This window comes from Ammospiza caudacuta, chromosome 9 (genome assembly GCF_027887145.1).
Source record: "Ammospiza caudacuta isolate bAmmCau1 chromosome 9, bAmmCau1.pri, whole genome shotgun sequence".
Taxonomy (NCBI): domain Eukaryota; kingdom Metazoa; phylum Chordata; class Aves; order Passeriformes; family Passerellidae; genus Ammospiza; species Ammospiza caudacuta.
Window position 1 is genome coordinate 37027787 of NC_080601.1, and position 19353 is coordinate 37047139.

General features: G+C 43.3%; 1 protein-coding gene across 2 annotated transcripts in view; it reads left to right on the forward strand.

Annotated features, from left to right (window-relative positions):
• The window catches only part of PTPRE (protein tyrosine phosphatase receptor type E), a 95753-nt gene that overhangs the window by 66919 nt on the left and 9481 nt on the right, over nt 1-19353 (forward strand). For both annotated transcript variants that reach the window (XR_009275090.1, XM_058810917.1), the window contains exons 3-15: nt 568-670; nt 887-960; nt 2384-2520; nt 7189-7279; nt 7500-7576; nt 7684-7720; nt 8583-8680; nt 10477-10596; nt 12273-12433; nt 15868-16003; nt 16730-16879; nt 17895-17988; nt 18388-18464. Coding sequence is in view for 1 of the 2 variants with exons in the window: in XM_058810917.1 (XP_058666900.1) it covers nt 568-670; nt 887-960; nt 2384-2520; nt 7189-7279; nt 7500-7576; nt 7684-7720; nt 8583-8680; nt 10477-10596; nt 12273-12433; nt 15868-16003; nt 16730-16879; nt 17895-17988; nt 18388-18464 (1355 nt within the window). In the remaining variant the exon portion in view is untranslated. The remainder of the gene's footprint in view (nt 1-567; nt 671-886; nt 961-2383; nt 2521-7188; nt 7280-7499; nt 7577-7683; nt 7721-8582; nt 8681-10476; nt 10597-12272; nt 12434-15867; nt 16004-16729; nt 16880-17894; nt 17989-18387; nt 18465-19353) is intronic.

Below are 19353 nucleotides of genomic sequence, written 5' to 3' on the forward strand. Positions count from 1 at the left end.
AGAGACACTTCCACAAAACACTGTGAGCAGAAGGGTGAGACTCAGAGCTTGTAGCTGATATAACAAAGATGTTCTTTCATCTCCATTCTGAGAAAAATGTCATTATTCCTGCTTGTTCTTATATTTATGTAGAATTTCAGTGAATAAAATCTCTTAGAATTTCAGTGAATAAAGTCCCTGTGAAAGGTAGCATTTTCTGTATGGCTATGTAAGGTGGTAGAGAAGCAGCTGATGTACATGAGGACACTGCAGCAAACCTTGTAATGGGCTTCAAATTCAGCTTGGTACATTATAGCTGTTCAGCTTTCTCTGATTACAGGGAAATTGAAAAATATCTTGGATTTTCTCAGCAGTAGTGGTTTGATTGTGCTTTTGACGAGGGAGAAAAAACCTAAAAAATAATAAAAATTAACTTTCAGTTTGAGCTTTGCCTGTGCCAAGTAATTGTGAAGCTTATAGTAAGCAGAGACAGATATTTGAGCAGAATTTTTGGTGCCTTAAGCACAGTTTTTGTGCCAGATGAGGCAATCCACAGCTCATATTCCACATTTCTTGTTCCATCCCCAGACTCCACCGAGGAGAACACCTTGCACAAGGAGCTGCTGACTTCCCTGCTGATCCTGGTGCTGGTGGTGATCATTTTCGTGGTGCTGGTGGGGTATTTTTTCAGGTGGGTGTTTTCCTGTTGCTCAGCCCATCCTCTCTCTGAGCCCTCCCACGGAAGCAGAAGCGAGGCAGAGCCTCGTGCCTGCGCTGCTCTCCCTGCCAGCATGAACAGAAAGAGCCTCTCCAGGATTACACTGTCTGTAAAAGGGGCCTGGGGGGAAATGCTGCTGCTTTGCCCTTGCCAGAGCTGTGGGTTGATGTGGTGCCTCTGTTGTTGCAGGTTCAGGAGACACAGGAAAGCTGTGGTCAACTCCGGGGACAAGAAGATGCCAAATGGGATCTTGGAAGAACAAGGTATGGGCAGATTTGCTTTCAAACTCTCACTTTTATTTCTGTCTTTAATTCAGAATTACTCGGTGTTTGCTTTTGTTTCTGATATAAGTGACAGGGTTGTTGTTAAAGAGAAAATAGTCTGAAAAAATACAATCACAAATGGTTTGGGTTGGAAGGGACCTTACATTCATCCAGTTCCAACCTTGGTGCCATGTGCAGGGACATCTCCCAGCCCTTGGCTGTCCCCTCCAAGCTGGCCTTGGACTGGAGATCCATATTTAGAAATCATCCTCAAGCAGTCTATGGAAAATCTTAACTTTCAGTTGCTGCTTTGAGAAAGGTTTCACTTTGTGATGTTTCTGTATAAAACCTCCCTGGGCTCTTTGGAGATGTTTTACCCGGGTGCCAGCTGAGATGCACATTTGTGACACTGGGATCTTTGTATTTAGAGAAGGAATTGCAGGATTTCTTCTTAAAATGGGGGAAATGTCCTTAACGCTGTGATCCTTATATCTGGAGAAGGAACTGCAGTGTTTCTTCTTAAAATGGGGGGAAAAGTCCTTAACACTTTGTGAATGCACTGTGTGCTTTCTGAATGTGAGGCAGGGGTTGAGATGGGGCAGTTTGAAACCAGAGGCACCAAAATAAAACTCTCTGTGGAGTTCCAAATGTGAAGCCAGAGGCACTGAACTAAAACTCTCTGGGGAGTTCCAAGTGTTCCCCCCTGGTCTGAGTTGTGCTGGGTTTGTTTCTGCCCATGGGGAACTCCAGGTTGGCTCCTCTGTGGGGCCCAGCTCAAACCTGGGCTGGACAAGTTGTTCTAATCACAACCCAGAGGAAAAAAATGATGAAGTTAAAGATAAAATAATCAATCTGTGGTTTGTGTCAGCCCCACTTGACCATGTGTGAAGGGATGAGTGAGCTGAAGAGGGTGACAGGCAGAGGAAAAGCCAAAAACCTAAAAATACCCATCAGCTTCCTGCTGGGGTGTTCCTGTGCACAGGGCAGCAGCTCCTCTTGGGGCACAGCTTCTGTTGGCTGCCAAGTTCAAGATAAATTATTTATTATCATTATTATTAGCATTATTTCCCCTCAAAATGAAATAATCTGGCAGCACCTCTTTGGTGATAGGTGCCAAAAGCTGTCCTTGCCCTGTCAGCAGAAAGAACCTTCTCCTTTTCTGAATAAAACTTGGTCACTTTTAAATCCAGTGTAAACAGAGCAATCATTCATTTCACCAGCACTGGTTCCTCTTAATACCGTTATGCTCTCAAAGCAACCCCTTGGCCTATGATTTGGTGTTTTAATTTCCTCTAAATCCCCTTTAGCACCTCAGGGTGTCAAGGCCGCAGTTTGCTTTGGCCTCTCTCAGCAGCAGGGTGAATTTGCAGTGGGATCTGTGCTGTGGCCGTGCCTTTAACACGTGCTGCCCTTGTGCTGACAGAACAGCAGTGGGTGATGCTGCTCAGCAGGTCTCCCTCGGGCCCCAAGAAGTATTTCCCCATCCCTGTGGAAAACCTGGAGGAGGAGATCCGGATGCGCTCGGCCGATGAGGGGAAGCTCTTCAGGGAGGAGTTTAATGTAAGTTTATACACATGGATGGTTGAAAATGGGGGAAAAACCCAAAATATCTGCAAGCATTAATAATTCTGTGAGTGGTGCATGATTGGTGCTGTTCCTACAGGTTCTGTCGTGTGTGGGGACCCTTCATCTGGGTAAAACCTGGAATTTTTACTGATTTGTGATGCTGAATTGGTATTATATGAACTGTTTGCCTCTTGCTAGCATTTTAAGGAAGTCTTGAGTGTTTGCCTGAAGCTGGAGGAGCGGAACATTGAATATAAACCTGTTCAGCATTGATTTTCATGATAGTGCTGGAGGGGTTTGGGAGGATCTGGGTGTTTCACCTCCATAGGAGGTATTTAGAGAAGACACAGTGCGGCCTTAATATTGCCCTGGTGGGATTTGACTTCTTTTTTCCTGATAATTTGACTTTTTTCCTGATAATTTGACTTTGTCTTGGTGAGATTTGACTTGTTTTTTTCCTGATAATTTGACTTTTTGCTCTTGGTTGCCATCCCAGCACTCCTCTCTTTGCAGCAGAGTTTCTGTGAGGTGTCAGCTCTCAGGTGTTCCTGTTGAGCGTGGCCTTGGGCAGGATTTTGTGGTTGTAGGGATGAGCTGCACCTGGAGCCTGTGCTGAGCTCCTGCAGGATTCCTGTGGAGAAACACAACACCAGGAGCCTGAGTTTGGGGCTTTTTCCAGATTTTTTATGAGTTCTCTTCACTTCCCTCCAGAGCAGAAGCAGAGCAGGAGTTTAAATGTCAGGCGTGGATTTGTGAGAGCCAAGGCACGTGTTGATTAGGCAGGCTGTTGAGCTACCTTCTTAATTGGGAGCATATTTAGAGCTGCAGTTTGGCTGATGGTAAATTTAAACCACAGATTTTTGCCTTATCAGACAGGGAGCATTGTAGAAATTCTCGTAAAGCTGAAAATGAAAGTGAGGACCGGCCTGACACAGTGTGTGCTGGTGAATTTTGACTCTGCTGATGAATTTGCTCTGAGGTTCAGAGTGAAACAAACCATCTGTTTGCATTTTTAAACCCCTCTTTGCTTTGGTAATGTTCTGCCCCATGCTGTGAGTGTGTGGGATTCTGTCCACACCCAAAAACCTGGGCTCCGATCCCCAAAAATGAGCAGTGGTGGGGTTGATGCTCAATGTGGTTTTTCCCTATGGCTGGATGAGGTGTTGGCTCCAGCTTGGGAGGGCTGGAAGTGTCCCAGGCCAGGCTGGACAGGACTTGGAGCAGCCTGGGACAGGGGAAGGTGTCCCTGCCATGGTAGGGTGGCACTGGGTGGCATGAAAAGATCCTCCCAACCCAAACCATTCCCTGATTCTCTGGTTCTGTGCCTCAGCGCTGCCCTGGGGATGCTCCAGAGATCTCTCCCCACTCCACACCCCACATGTCAGGGGCCAGGCATCCCTGGGAGAGCAGATACAGGAGCTCCAGGGGGAATTAGGAACAAATTTGGGCTGAAAATGGTGAGTTCCGGGAGCCAGGCACATGCACCAACCTGAGTTTGGTCCCAAGTGGTTTTTTGGTAAAAAGAAACCAGACATTAAAAGATGAAGACACCCAGCAGGGAGAAAAGAGTTTTGAGGACAGTTCCTGACTTTGAGGACAGTTCTCTTGGATTTATGTGCTAATGGTGTTCTCCAGCAGCTTTGATTTTGTCCTTAAAGCCTGCATGACCCTTAAGTGTCCATTGCACCCCTTGGACACACCAGAACAGCTCCTTCTTTTTTGTGATTCCTTTGTGAACACTGGGCACTGGAAAGATTGTGTTCCTTAACAGGAAAAAAAAGGAAAAAAAATTAAAATTGGTTCCTTTCTGTAAAGCCCCAACCTCTGTTGATCATCCTTGGAAGTTTGGGATTATCACCTTGATTTTCAGATTAATTACTGAAAAACTTCCCCAAGAGCTTTCTTTTGAAATTTGAATTCTGGCTTGATTAAGACACCCCCGTGGCTCCTCCAGTGCTAAAAAGGAGGAAATGTGCTGATACTGAGCCTCTCAGAGCTCCAGTGGGATTTTGGGGTCACTGCCTGGGGTGGGGACAGGGCAGGGTGGGGTGGCACGGATGAGGCAGGACCAGTCAGCTCCTCGTGATTTGGGGTGCAGGGAGGGTGGATTTGGGAGGAAGGATGTGCTGAGGAGCAGCAGGGTGAATCATTCACATCCTCCCCGTGGGTGCAGCAGGAGCTGGGCTCTGCTCTGGGCTCAGCACCCACCCTGGGTGCCAGCAGGGCTCAGCAGCAGAGACCTGGCCAAAATTAATTCCTTTTAATTAATTCCTTTCTATGGATTTTTCATTTCAGCCCTGACCCCCCCCAGCACACAGGAAACCCTGCACTTGTGGGCTTGTCACAGATATCTTTTATGAAAAATCCTTTCTTTAGGATTTTTCCTCCTGAGAAGCTGGGAGGCCTCAGGAACAAAATGCAAACAATGGTTATCTGCTGCTGTGGGATGCAACAGGTGCATCTGGGATTGGTCTCATGTGCTTGTTTCTAATTAATGGCCAATCACAGTCAGCTGGCTTGGGCTCTCTGTCTAAGACACAAGCCTTTGTTATCATTCCTTCCTATTCTATTCTTAGCCAGCCTTCTGATGAAATCCTTTCTTCTATTATTTTAGTACAGTTTTAATATAATATATATCATAAAATAATAAATCAGCTTCTGAAGCATTGAGTCAGATCCTCGTCTCTGCCCTCATCCTGGGACCCTGTGAGCAGCGTCACAGTGAGCTTGGTTTGCTGGGGCTGTTGTGGCACACGGAGCTGGGAATGGAAAAGAGGAGGGTGAAAGAGGGCTGAGGAGGAAAGCTGCTGTCAGGAACATCCAGAACTTCTCTGGCTGTTAATTGAAAACTGGGTGCCTGACTTGAGGTTTGAAGAGATTGTGGTTAAAAAGATAATTATTTCATAGGGTCACAGAATGGTGTGGGTTGGAAGGAGCTCAAAGTTCATCCAGTTCCAACCCCTTGCCGTGGGCAGGGACACCTTCCCCTATTTCTTTTTTGGCTTTGTGTTTCATAATTAACTTTAATCAGCAAAGTGGGCTGATAAAAAGCCACGGGCTTCATTCACATGAGGAATTAAGCAGTCTGACAGCAGCCTTCTTCCTCAGCCCTCTTTCAGCCTCCTCTCTTTTCCACTCACAGCCCCACAAACCAAGCCCAGGAGTGCAGGGTGGTGTTCCCTGTGTGCTGGGGGTCAGGCTGCCTGTGTCCCCTTTGTCCCCCCGTGTCCCCCTGTGTCCCCCCCGTGTCCCTGTGCAGTTCTGGGGGATTCCAGCCCTGCTGTCCCCAGCCCTGCCCACGTTTGTCCTTGCCCAGTGTGACTCAGCCTGGCAGGGGTGGCACAGGGGGCACAAGGTGCTGCTGCCTCCCCACGCTGCTGGGATTTTACCTCACTGGGCTCCACCCTGCTCCACTGGGGCTTTTGGAGCTCAGCTTGAGGAACTTCCTGAAATCCACTTAAAAACTTCTCAAATTCAGTTCTGCTTTGGTCCATTTGCAGTGGCAGCATCTCAGCTGTGGAGGAGCTCACACTGGGCACCTCCTTGCCTTCATCTTCACCCTCCTCTCTGTTTTTTCCTTTGGTTTATTGTCCTCCACGGCTGTTGGGTTATTTTCAAGCCAGACTAAATTTACCTGCACTCAGAACTCAACTCACGCTACATAAAAACCCTAATTTTTATGGGTTAAAATGATTTTAACCCAATAGTAACAAAATTGTTTTATTATAATAAATAGTATAATAATATTATTTAATAATAATATGCAATAATATTATTTAATAATAACATGCAATAATATAATTTAATAATAATATGTAATAATATAATTTAATATAATATGTAATAATATGTATTGTATTATATTATATTATATTATATTATATTATATTATATTATATTATATTGTATTGTATTATGTTATATTATATTATATTATATTATATTATATTATATTAATATATTATGTATTATATCATACAATATATTAAATAATATGTAATATATTAACTTTATATATTGTATTGTAAACATTATAATATATTCTAATAATAAAAACAATAATATAATTATAAAATTATTATCGTTATTTATAATATAACAAATATATTATTTGTATATTTATATATATTATTTATTAAAAATATAAATATATAAATATTTACATATTTGTATATATACAAATACATATATTTTGTATATGAACTTTTACTAAGTATAAAAATCAATATAATAAATTTATATTGATTTATTCTATAATTTATTTTCCCTTCCTCCTTTTCAGCAGGGCTGGGCCCTCAGGTGCAGAGCTGAGCAGGATGTTGGGTTTGTGATGCCCTCAGCAGTGGATGGGGGCTCAGCCCAGCCCCTGTGCTGCCATCAGTGCCTCTGAGTCACCGTGGCAGATGGCAGCTCCAGGCAGCAGCTCAGAGTTGAACAATTTGCTAAATAACTGTGATCTCGGAGGGAAGACATTCCTGCTCTCTCCCCAGCTGCTGAGCTCCTTGTCTGGAGTCAAACCTGCCAGGATAGAGAGGAATTAAAGTTACTGGGGGGGAAGAAGTTGAAATATATTCAGTTTTGTTGGATGCAAATTTTCCCTAAGGTGTCTGCAGTCAAAATTATTTGTTTTCTAACCCATTGACTTTATTTTTTTTTTCCCAGTCATTAACGTCTGGATATGTGCAGGGAACGTTTGAAATGGCAAATAAGGAGGAAAACAGGGAGAAGAACAGATATCCCAACATCCTGCCATGTAAGCCATTCACTTTGCTTTTAAACCAGACAATTCATTTTGGCACTGAGCAGCTGCTGGTGCTGCTCCTGTCCTGAAAATACTCAAATAACAACAAATGCACTGGTCAGAAATGCTGCTCATGTGGTTTGGGAACTCTGTGCTTTTCCAGCCCTCCTGCTTGCAAGGAAATACCATATTTCAGATTTAATAACTGGCCAATGTCCTTCTTTTCTTTCAGATGATCATTCCAGAGTGATTTTGACCCAAATTGATGGAGTCCCACCTTCAGACTACATCAATGCTTCCTACATAGATGTGAGTTGAGGGCTGCCCACAGCTGGCCAAACTTTGGCCATTAAAGAAGTCTCTGCTTTACACCTTGGCCTTTCACCTTCTAACTGCTGTGGCATTCATTTCCACAGGGCTACAAAGAAAAGAATAAATTTATAGCAGCACAAGGTAACTCCTTCTCATGTCTCTCTCCTCTATAGCTCAGGGCTGAGCACATTTAATGGTAGATGTGGTGGAGAGGTTGTTTTGAGCTGCAGGTGGTGGTCGGGGGGGGCTGGGTTGGGAGGTTACAGCTGAGATGAATTTGAGATGAGTGTGAGGTGACCAGCTGCCTCCAGGCACTTCTGTAGGTTCTGCCCTGGCAGGGGCTCATTTCCCCATCCTGACCCTCTCTGCTGGAAATAGTAGTTAAAGTAGTGAAAAGATTAAATAATATTTAAGATTTAATGTGTTAGAGACTATTCCAGTGCCTGAAGGGGCTCCAGGAGAGCTGGAGAGGGACTGGGGCCAAGGGATGGAGGGACAGGACACAGGGAATGGCTTTAAACTCACAAGGGGTGGATTTAGATGAGATTTTGGGAATAAATTGTTCCCTGTGAGGGTGTGGAGGGGCTGGGATGGAATTCCCAGAGCAGCTGTGGCTGCCCCTGGATCCCTGGCAGTGCCCAAGGCCAGGCTGGACACTGGGGCTGGGAGTACCTGGGACAGTGGGAGGTGTCCCTGCCCATGGCAAGGAGTAGAAAGTAAATAATTTAAATGGTCTTTAAAGTCCTTTCCAACTCAGACCATTCTGTGATTCTGTGAGTGGTATTTCAAGAGAGGAGATTCCTTCTAAAAATGTACATTTGGGTGCATGATGATGTAAAAGAAAACAAGAGGGGGGGGTTATTTAGTACATAAATATAGAAATTCGGTAGATTCCAAAGCTGTGCAGGTGTAGCAGACACAGCTGTGGGTGGGTGCCCAGGGTGTGGGACTGCTCTGGGATCTGCCCCATCCTCTCCTCAGCATTTCCCTGTTCTGTCTGCAGGACCCAAGCAGGAAACAGTCAATGACTTCTGGAGGATGATCTGGGAGCAGAAATCAGCCATTATTGTCATGTTGACCAACCTGAAAGAAAGAAAAGAGGTAAGGAGCTCTCACCCTGCCCTGGATGTCCCTGTGCTCCAAGAGCAGTTCTGGCTGCCCAGGCTCTGACCAGGTGCATTTCTCACCACTTCCTGCCCTGGCCCCTGTCAGCACAGCTGAGTTTCTGCTCCAAAATGCAGTTTTCATTTCTAAAATACCCATTTATGTCAGGTGATCTCAAGGAGAAAATTCTGATGGCCAGTTGTGCCCTGCATAGCCCAGGGCCAAAGGAAAACTCCTGTGGTTTTATCCCAGTGTAAGGCTGTGCTTGTGGATGGGATTGATTAGGAATGAAGATTACAAACTGCTCATTTTCCTGAGTATTTGGTTTCAAAATGCACAGTTTGTCAACTAAACAAAGAGAAATGAAGGCTGCTACTTTGTGAGGGTGTGCTGTTCCTTCCTCCCCTGAGGATGGGCATTCCTTGTTTTCCTCCTGGATTTGATTTTCCTGCACTTTCATTGCTGCTTGATGAAGCTGAAACAGCAAAGCCAGGCCATGAGGGGCAATTCCCAGTGGGAGCAGCCAGAACTGCTAAATCTGGACATTCCTGATGGCTCCAAAGGAGAACTGCTTTGAATTTCTCTGTGCCTGCAGCTAAGGCTCCAAATCAGAGTGAAAACCCCACAGTCCCCACAGTTGGACGCCCTGTAACAAAGCTGCCAAACTGAAACAAAAGCTGTGGGGGCTGAGCTGGTTAAAAAACAATTCAGAGCTGTTCTCACCTTCTCGGCATCGATTTGAGAAGCAGTAGCAGGGTGCTGAAGTTGTGCCAGATAAGGAGCTCTTATCTGGCACACACTCTCAGCTGTGCTCACCTTCCCTGGATCCAGCTAGGAGAGCATGGCAGTGAAAGCAAAGACGGGGTGATGAAATTCCCTGGGTTTGGCTCTGAGATTTCCTGGGTTTGGTTCTGAAATTCTCTGGGTTTGGTTCTGAAATACCCTAGGTTTGGTTCCAAGTTTGCCTGGGTGTGGTTCTAAAGTTTCCTTTGCCTGGTTCTGAAATTCATTGGTTTTGGTTGTAAAATTCCTTGTGCTTGGCTCTGAAATTCCCTGGGTTTAGTTGTGAAATTCCCAGTGTTTGGCTCTGAAATTCCCTGGGTTTGGCTCTGAAATTCCCTGGGTTTGGTTCTAAGATTCCCTGTGCCTGGTTCTGAAATTCCCTGGGTTTTATTCTGAAATTCCCCATTCTTTGCTCTGAAATTCCCTGGGTTTAGTTGTGAAATTCCCAGTGTTTGGCTCTGAAATTCCCTGAGTTTGGCTCTGAAATTCCCTGGGTTTGGTTCTAAGATTCCCTGCGCTTGGTTCTGAAATTCCCTGGGTTTTATTCTGATATTCCCCATTCTTTGCTCTGAAATTCCTAGGGCTTGGTTGTGAAATTCCCAGAGTTTGGTTGTAAAATTCCCTATGTTTGCTTCTAAGATTCCCTGTGTTAGGCTCTAAAATTCCACGTGTTTGGTTCTGAAATTCCCTGGGTTTTATTCTGATATTCCCCATTCTTTGCTCTGAAATTCCTAGGGCTTGGTTGTGAAATTCCCAGAGTTTGGTTGTAAAATTCCCTATGTTTGCTTCTAAGATTCCCTGTGTTAGGCTCTAAAATTCCACGTGTTTGGTTCTGAAATTCCCTGGGTTTGGCTCTGAAGTTCCCTGGGTTTCGTACTAAGATTCCCTGGGTTTGGCTCTGAAGTTCCCCATGCTTGGCTCTGAAATTCCCTGGGTTTCATTCTAAGATTCCCTGCGTTTGGCTCTGAAATCCTCCATGTTTGTCCCTGAAATCCCATGTTTTTGTGCAGGAGAAGTGTTTCCAGTACTGGCCGGACCAGGGCTGCTGGACGTACGGCAGTGTCCGTGTGTCCGTGGAGGATTCCATGGTGCTGGTGGATTACACCGTGCGCAAGTTCTGCGTGCACTCGGTGAGGCCCCGGCTGCTGCGGGCTCCCCTCTGCCCTGGGGGGTGGAGAAAACCCCAAATGTTCCTTGCAAGGAATTGAGGCTCTTTGGGAAATCTGAATTTCAGAAACTGGGCTGATTTCAGCCAATAAACACATTGGGATTTAGGGTGGCTGTGGTGAGCTGGGGGTCGGTCTCTTTCTCCGGGCGATAACAGATAGAACAAGAGGACACAGTCTCAAGTTGCGTCAAGCGAGATGTAAGTTAGAATTAAGAAGGAAATATTTCACAGTAAGAGTGGTCAGATACTGGAATCATTTACCCAGTGAGGTGGTGGAGTCATCATCCCTTGAAGAATTCAAGACTGGATGTGGCACTTGCTGCCATGATCTAGTTGAACAGTTAGAACATCGGCTGGACTTGATCATCTTATAGGTCCCTTCCAGTCTTGAACTTGTGTGATTCTGTGATTCTGTAAATAACTGTGTGGTTGTTGGTTTTGCTACTGTAAATTCACTTCTACCAATTGTTAATCACAAAGATTTTAATATATTTATAATCTCTTTTAACTGTTTTAAAACAACTACATAGTGATTTAGGCTAAATAGCTGTGTGGTTGTTGGCTTTTGCTATTGTGAATTAACTTCTACCAATTGTTAAACACAAAGGTTTTAGAATATTTATAATCACTTCTAGCTACTTTTAAAACAACTACATAGTGATTTAGGCTAAATAGCTGTGTGGTTGTTGGTTTTGCTACTGTAAATTCACTTCTACCAATTTTTAATCACAAAGGTTTTAATATATTTATAATCACTTCTAGCTACTTTTAAAACAACTACATTGTGATTTAGGCTAAGTAACTGTGTGGTTGTTGGTTTTGCTGTTGAAAAATTCACTTCTGCCAATGGTTAATCACAAGGATTTTATTATATTTATAATCACTTCTAGCTACTTTTAAAAAAACTACATAGTGATTTAGACTAAATAACTGTGTGGTTGTTGGCTTTTGCTATAGTAAATTAACTTTTACCAGTGGTTGCTGGCTTTGTTATTGTAAATTCACTTTTACCAGTTGTTAATCACAAGGATTTTAATATATATATAATCACTTCTAACTGCTTTTAATATAATAGTTATGATAAGGCCCCTGTGAAACTTGGATTCTCACGACATCATTTATTAATTATATTTTCATTTATGACCAGTGTAAGAAATATATCATAGTTTAAACTATTATTTTAGATTATTTTATATTATTTTATTATAGTTTTAACAATATTATAGTTTTAACTTTTGCAAAATATAGAATATTATAAATAAATAAATGTATTATACATAAATAAATGTATACGTATTATATAAAAATAATACATATATGTATTATTTATGTATAATAATACATATTGTGTTATATATATAATAAATAATATATGTATAATACATAAATAAATGTAAATAATTATACATGTGTTATACATTTACCTTTTACAAAAATAGCTATAACTATCAAATAACAACTAATATTTTTGATTTTGTAACTAACAATACAAACAACTCAAACATATCTGTAAAATAACAAATACTGTCTATATATTTAAATAACATTTTTAAAAATATTGATAATTATCAACTACTAAAACCACAAAACCAGCATGAAAAATGAGATGTTAAACTCAGAATCTGGGTGTTCCTGCAGCTCCAGGAGGGATGCAAAGCTCCAAGGCTGGTCACACAGCTCCACTTCACCAGCTGGCCGGATTTTGGGGTGCCTTTCACACCTATTGGCATGCTGAAATTCCTGAAAAAAGTCAAGACCCTGAATCCTGCCCATGCTGGACCCATTGTGGTTCACTGTAGGTATGTATGTGCTCCCCAGACCATTCTTGTGGCTTGCCCTGGAGTTATTTATATATATTTAGATTTTTTTACATATTTTTATATATGTTTTTAAGACTTTATATCTATTTTATATGTATTTTATATATATCTTTATATTTATAGCTATATTTACTCACATATTTCTATTCAAGGGTAATAATCTGCTGAGTTCTTGAGAGCAGAGAGTAAAAACAATTTCCAAAGCTCTGTCTTTGCTGCCAGTGCAATACTCAAACAGAAGTTGTTGTTCTGCTGTTTGGGGCTTTTCTTTATGAGGGATCTCCATTGTTGGGTATAAATCTGTTCTTTGTCAGAAAAACAGACTGGTGATAGAAATCTGTGGCCTTTGCCACTCAGTGCTGCTCTGGGAATTCTTCCCCCACTTCTCCCACAGTCAAATTGCAGTTTTCTAATGGAAATCAGCCATGAAATGCCTGAAAAGTTTGGAAGAAAGACTTGAATTCAAGAGACTAAAATGCTGCAATTTTAAAAATGTGCTTCATCCCAATCCAGAACCAATTCCCACTCACTGGTCACTCACACAGGCACATCCTGGTGAAGTCTTTAATGAAACTAAAAGCAAACTCCCAAGCAGTTTGAAGAGAATAATTGTAACCTCTGTAGCAGCTGTAAGCTCACCCTGAGCAGGAAGTGGCTTTTCAGGAGCAATTATTGCAAGGTTACAGTAAAAAGAGCACAAGAGCAGAGTGAAAAGAAAAGAAGAGCAGCTTTGTCTGCCTGGGTCTTGTTTTTGAGGCAAAAAAAAATTGTAAATTCCTGAATTTGTCTCTTTTTCCTTGCTATGAATACTCCCTGGAAATGTGTGTTAGGGAACAAGAGGGTGTTTGTCCTGCTGGGATTCACCTTCTTCCCCAGGTGTCATGAATTAAAAAAAACATTTAGATGGGAAAAGTAGATTTGAGTTGTCTCAGTTGAGAATATTTTTAAAGCCCTTTGCTGTGTGTGGAGTCTCATCCTGGGCTCGAGCTTTGTTTGGCAGCAGCAGGAAAGGCTGTGCTTGGTTTCACCAGCAGAAGGAGAGCCAAAAGCAAGGAAAATACAAAATAATTTCACCGGTACCTGCAGAGATTTCAATGCCAAGGGCCAGCAGGGCACACGAGGCCGCTGTGTGTCAGGGTGAGCAGGGGAGGAGGACAGAGGTGACACTGAGCTGCCGTCCCCCCTCAGGATGTGACACCACTGGATTGTTGGGAAGAGGAAAGGGAAGCCATCAGCAGTGAGTAACCATCCATTTTTAGGGAGCCTGTGGGGAAATGTGCCCCAGCCAGCCTGGCCAAAAGCTCTGCAGTTGGCTTTGGGAAGTGAATAAAACACTGACAGAGCATTCGGAAGTCAAGGAGGGAAAATGAGGAGTGGCAGGACTTTCTGCTGATTCTTGTGTTCTGTAAGGTTTTAGAAATAGTTTTTTTTTAGAAATAGAATTTTTTCAGTGGGTGGAGAAGGACTTTGAGGAATGGCTGAGTAAGGGATGCCACAAAGCAGGCTAAGGATGGAGACACTCAGGAGGTGAATGCCCAGGGTGGGGAGGTCACCAACTTCAGCAGGGATGGAATCCAGAGCTGCTCTGGGAACAGGGATGTACAAAAAGGGATGATGGCTGGAAAGGGAGTGAGGAGCTGAGCTGGGCTGAAATCTCCAGGAATGAGCAGTGAGAGACCAGTGGGAACTGGGGAGGGGAGATCTGTGCTCAGAGGTGGCTGCCAGGGCTGTCAGGAGAAGAACAATCTCTTGTGAGTGGGAATTAAGGCAGTAGGACATGAGGGAGATTTCTTGTGGTGCCAGAGAGCCAACAGGGATGGATGGAAGGGAGAGGGAGGCGAATCTCCATCATCCTTCCAGACCTCTGGAATAGTGGAGCTCGTGGGTTTTGGTTTCCCTGCTGGTAAAGTGTGTGTGCGAATGAAATAATTGTACTATAAATACAATAATTTTATTTTTCTGGTCTTATTGAAAGCCTGATGTAGCCTTGCTGAGAATTGCTTTGTATTTTTGAGCCTGTGAGGGGAGGGAAGGCGTTTTTATCGTGTTCCTGGAGGTGTTTGTGGCCACTGCAGCCAAGCAAAAACTGCCCAGAGGTTAAAGGAGAGCTGCTCATGACTAGTACAGGATGCCATGCCCTTTTCCTCTGGAAGGAAGAGCTGAAAGTCGCTGGAATTTTGTCATTTCTAACGGTCGTGCTCCCTCTCGTGGCTTTTAAGGATATAAAAACCAAAAAGTGTTTAGGGATGGCAGCCTTGGGAAGTGTGGAGCTAAAAATTCCTTAAAATTCCAATTAAAATTTTCATCTTGTACTGAAGACCCTCAAACACCGCCATAGACACATGGTCAGCAACAGGTGCAGCAAGTGGAGATGAGAATTGTTCTAATTCTATAGTTTTATAATTCTATAGTTTTAGTATATCATTTTCTTTTAACATAATATATACCATAAAATAATGAACCAGCCTTCTGAAACATGGAGTGAAGATTCTCATCTCTTCCCTTGTTCCTCAAACACCACCACACACACGTGCCCAACAAGAGGTGCAGCAAGGGGAGATGAGAATTGTTCTAATTCTAAAGGTTTATAATTCTATAGTTTTAGCATATCATTTTATTTTAATATAATATATACCATAAAACAATAAATCAGCCTTCTGGAACATGGAGTCAAGATTCTCATCTCTCCCCTCATCCTGGGGACCCTCAAACACTGCCACACACATGTGCCCAACAAGAGGTGCAGCAAACGGAGATGAGAATTGTTCTAATTCTATAGTTTTATAATTCTATTGCTTATAATTTTCTTTTAATATAAATATACCATAAAACAATAAATCAGCCTCTGAAACATGGAGTCAAGATTCTCATCTCTTCCCTTGTTCCTCAAACACCACCACACACATGTGCCCAACAGCAGGTGCAGCAAGTGGAGATGAGAATTGTTCTAATTCTATAGTTTTATAAATCTATTGTTTATAATTTTCTTTTAATATAAATATACCATAAAATAATAAATCAGCCTTCTGAAACATGGAGTCAAGATTCTCATCTCTTCCCTTGTTCCTCAAACACCACCACACACATGTGCCCAACAGCAGGTGCAGCAAGTGGAGATGAGAATTGTTCTAATCTATAGTTTTATAATTCTATTGTTTATGATTTTCTTTTAATATAAATATACCATAAAATAATAAATCAGCCTTCTGAAACATGGAGTCAAGATTCTCATCTCTCCCCTCATCCTGGGGACCCTCAAACACCGCCACACACACGCGCTCAACAACAGGTGCAGCAAGGGGAGATGAGAATTGTTTTAATTCTTTCCTCTGAGCTTTCTCACAGTACAATCCAGTGATAGAAGTGTCAGTGTGTGCAGAGGGTGTGTGTGACCAGGCGTTTTCCCTCCCCAGCGCGGGCGTGGGGCGCACGGGCACCTTCATCGTCATCGACGCCATCATCGACATGATGCACGCCGAGCACAGGGTGGACGTCTTTGACTTCGTCTGCAGGATCCGCAACCAGCGGCCACAGATGGTCCAGACTGACGTGAGTGCACTCCAGTCACCCGGAATTCCAGATTTTACTGGGCAGGGAGGGAAATGCTGCTGTGTTCCCACTCCATCGTGCTGGACAATTGGGAAATTGGGGCTTGGAGCAGCCTGGGATTAGTGGGAGGCGTTCCTCACCATGGCAGGGGTGGGATGGATGAGTTTTAAGGTCCCTTCCAACCCAAATCGCTCTAGGATTCTCTAATTCAAAAATGCACAAAGCTCAGTGAAGGATGTGGGGTGGGGGAAAAGGTAAAGGTGGAGAAGACCACTGTGAAACGCTTAATTTTAAGGAGTCATTTCCAAGTTTTCCCATGCACATGAGAGTGGAATGTCAGAGAATATGAGTGGAAATGTGAGAAAACCAGGAAAACTCTGGTTTAGCATAATTTGTTATTATGTTAATAATTAGGAGATTGTCACCAAACAGGGACAAGACAAGGAGCAGTGGTTTTGAAGTTAGATGGGATATTGGGGAAGAATTGTTCCCTGTGGGATGGAATTCCCAGAGCAGCTGTGGCTGCCCCTGGATCCCTGGCAGTGCCCAAGGCCAGGCTGGACATTGGGGCTGGAGCAGCTGGGACAGTGGGAGGTGTCCCTGCCATGGCAGGGGCGGCTCTGGGTGGGATTTAAGGTCCCTTCCAAGCCAAACCATTCTGGGATTTTAAAAAAGTCCCAGAATTCCTCATTTCCATCCCTTTCTCTTCCTCTCTGTCCCTTCCAGATGCAATATTCCTTCATTTACCAAGCCTTACTCGAGTACTACCTCTACGGTGACACAGAGCTGGATGTGTCATCCCTGGAAAAACACCTCCAGACTTCCCAAAATGCAGCCCCAAACCTGGTCAAAATAGGGCTGGAAGAGGAATTTAAAGTAAGTATGGAAATCTTTCCCATAGGATTTCCAAGATGCAAGCCCAGTGGATAGAAGTGTAACCTTAAAGGTGCATAAAAGGGAAGGAGTTGGTTTTTTTTGGTGGTTTTTGTGAATGGGGCCTTGCTGAACATCCTGTTCCCTAAATTCAGATTTTAATCTCATTCCCTCATTCAGAGCTGTGTCATTCCCTGGCCTTTCCCTAAATGCCTTTTGTTTGTTTATAAAAGAGAAGTGCAGTGATTCTCTGGGTGTGGTGCAGGGCCAGATCAGATAATGCTGGAAGAGGAAACTGGATGAGGTGCTCCTAATCTCTATCCCAGTGGGATTGTTAACTCTGAGGTGTCTGACAGCAGGGAATGTACAGGGCTGGAGAAAAGCCTCAAAATAAACCCAAAAAATCTCATTTCTTATCAGTGGAGAAACCCCAGCTGAAGAAAACCACGCTGGCTGTGTGTGATCATTGTTTTAGTTCCCTGAAGGAATAGTTCGATTTTTTTTTATGATTTTCCTTATGGTAAAATATTTATTTTCTATATAAAGTATTAATTGCCATCTGGGTGTTAGCTGGACTTGTCCCTTTGCTTTAAAGGACTAATTTAACCAGAAATTGGGAACTGGTTAAAGAAAATGATGTAGAAATAAGTTTGATGATAGAGCAACAAGTTCCAAAATCAACAGTATTGAGGGAAGGAAGATTAGGTGGGATATTGGGAAGGAATTTTTGTCTGTGAGGGTGGGCAGGCCCTGGCACAGGGATCCCTGGAGGTGTCCAAGGGCAGCCTGGCACAGTGGGAGCTGTCCCTGCCCATGGCACTGGATGGGATTTAAAGTCCCTTCCAACCCAAGCCATTCTGGGATGCTGTGAAGTTATTCCTTCTCAGTTTCTATAGCCAGGGCAGTGCAGTGGCTGCAGCTCCCTGTGAGTGTGGCAGGGATTTTTTACCCCACAATGGCTCTGCGGGATGTGCTGGGCCCCACTCCTGCCCCGTGCTCACCCCTGTGCTCTCTGCAGAAGCTGACCAACGTGCGCATCATGAAGGAGAACATGAGGACTGGCAACCTCCCAGCCAACATGAAGAAAGCCAGAGTCATCCAGATCATCCCCTGTAAGAGCCCAGCTCCTCCTCCCCAGGGAAAGTGCCAGGAATCCCTGGCAGAGCACAGCTCCCCTTACAGACTGGCATCTGTAAAAAATCCAGTGAATTGGTTGTACTGAATCACCCTAAAATCTGTTACAGTCAGGGATTTTGAATTAAATAATTCAGCAATTTCACCTTTTAAACCACCCCTTTTCTGTGTGGTTCCATGCACAGTGTTCCATTTCATGTTTGCACCTGAAAATGAACATTTCACAGAAAAGATTGGGTGGGGTTTGTTCTTCTGTGGGCAGTTGGCAAAGTAAGACTGGACTCAAAATTAAGACTACAGTTTTTTTCTTTGGACTCAAAATTAAGCCCAGACTTTTTTTACTGGACTCAAAACTAAGTCCAGACTTTTTTTTCCAGATGATTTTAACAGAGTGATTCTGTCCATGAAAAGAGGGCAGGAGTACACAGATTACATCAATGCTTCCTTCATAGATGTAAGTATACAACATTTTCATGCCTTTCCTTTCCAAATCCAAGATTTTGCTGCTGACAGGTCTTTTTAAAGAGCACAATCAGCTTGGCTTGCAAAGAACATCAGCTTTGTTTCTGGGAGTTTCCAAATGCATTTCTTATCGGGTGTTTTTAATTTCAGTTTAAATGGTTGTGCAATTTAAACCTTGTTGTTAGATTTATAAACCAAACCTTTTATTCAGTTCTGACCAAACAAATCAGCTGCACAATCACAGCCAGTGATTCCACTATCTGGGTCAGGTTAACAGGTGTAAATATTTGCTTTTCTGAGAAACAGAGAAGCCAGTGTTAGCACAGGGAAAGCTGTGACAGTGTCTGGCAGCCAGGCTTTACTTGGGCAGAGCTGGATGAATTCCAGGTTTTCTTCCCAGCTTCCTGTTGGAAGCTGAACACGGGATTGTGCCTTGTTTTTGTTGAAATATGAGAATTAATCATGTCCTTAAGCAGTGAAACCACGTTAGTGACTGAGGGCTGTGGATTCCACACAGATCACACCTGCATGGGAATAAGGAGGGGCTGGATGTGGCCTCAGAGCCTTGGGGTTGGGTCACAGGTTGGACTTAAGGGTCTCAGAGCTCTTTTCCAACCTCATTGATGCTGTGAAATTAAACTGGACCTCAAAACTTGAGGCAGAAATTCATTCTGAAGGAAAGCTGGGAGCTGCTGTGTGATGGTGTTCTCAGGGGTCTGAGGGTGAGGGAAGAGATGAGGATCTGACTCCATGTTTCAGAAGCTGATTTATTATTTTATGATATATATTACATTAAAACTATACTAAAAGAATAGAAGAAAGGATTTCATCAGAAGGTTGGCTAAGAATAGAATAGGAAAGAATGATAACAAAGGTTTGTG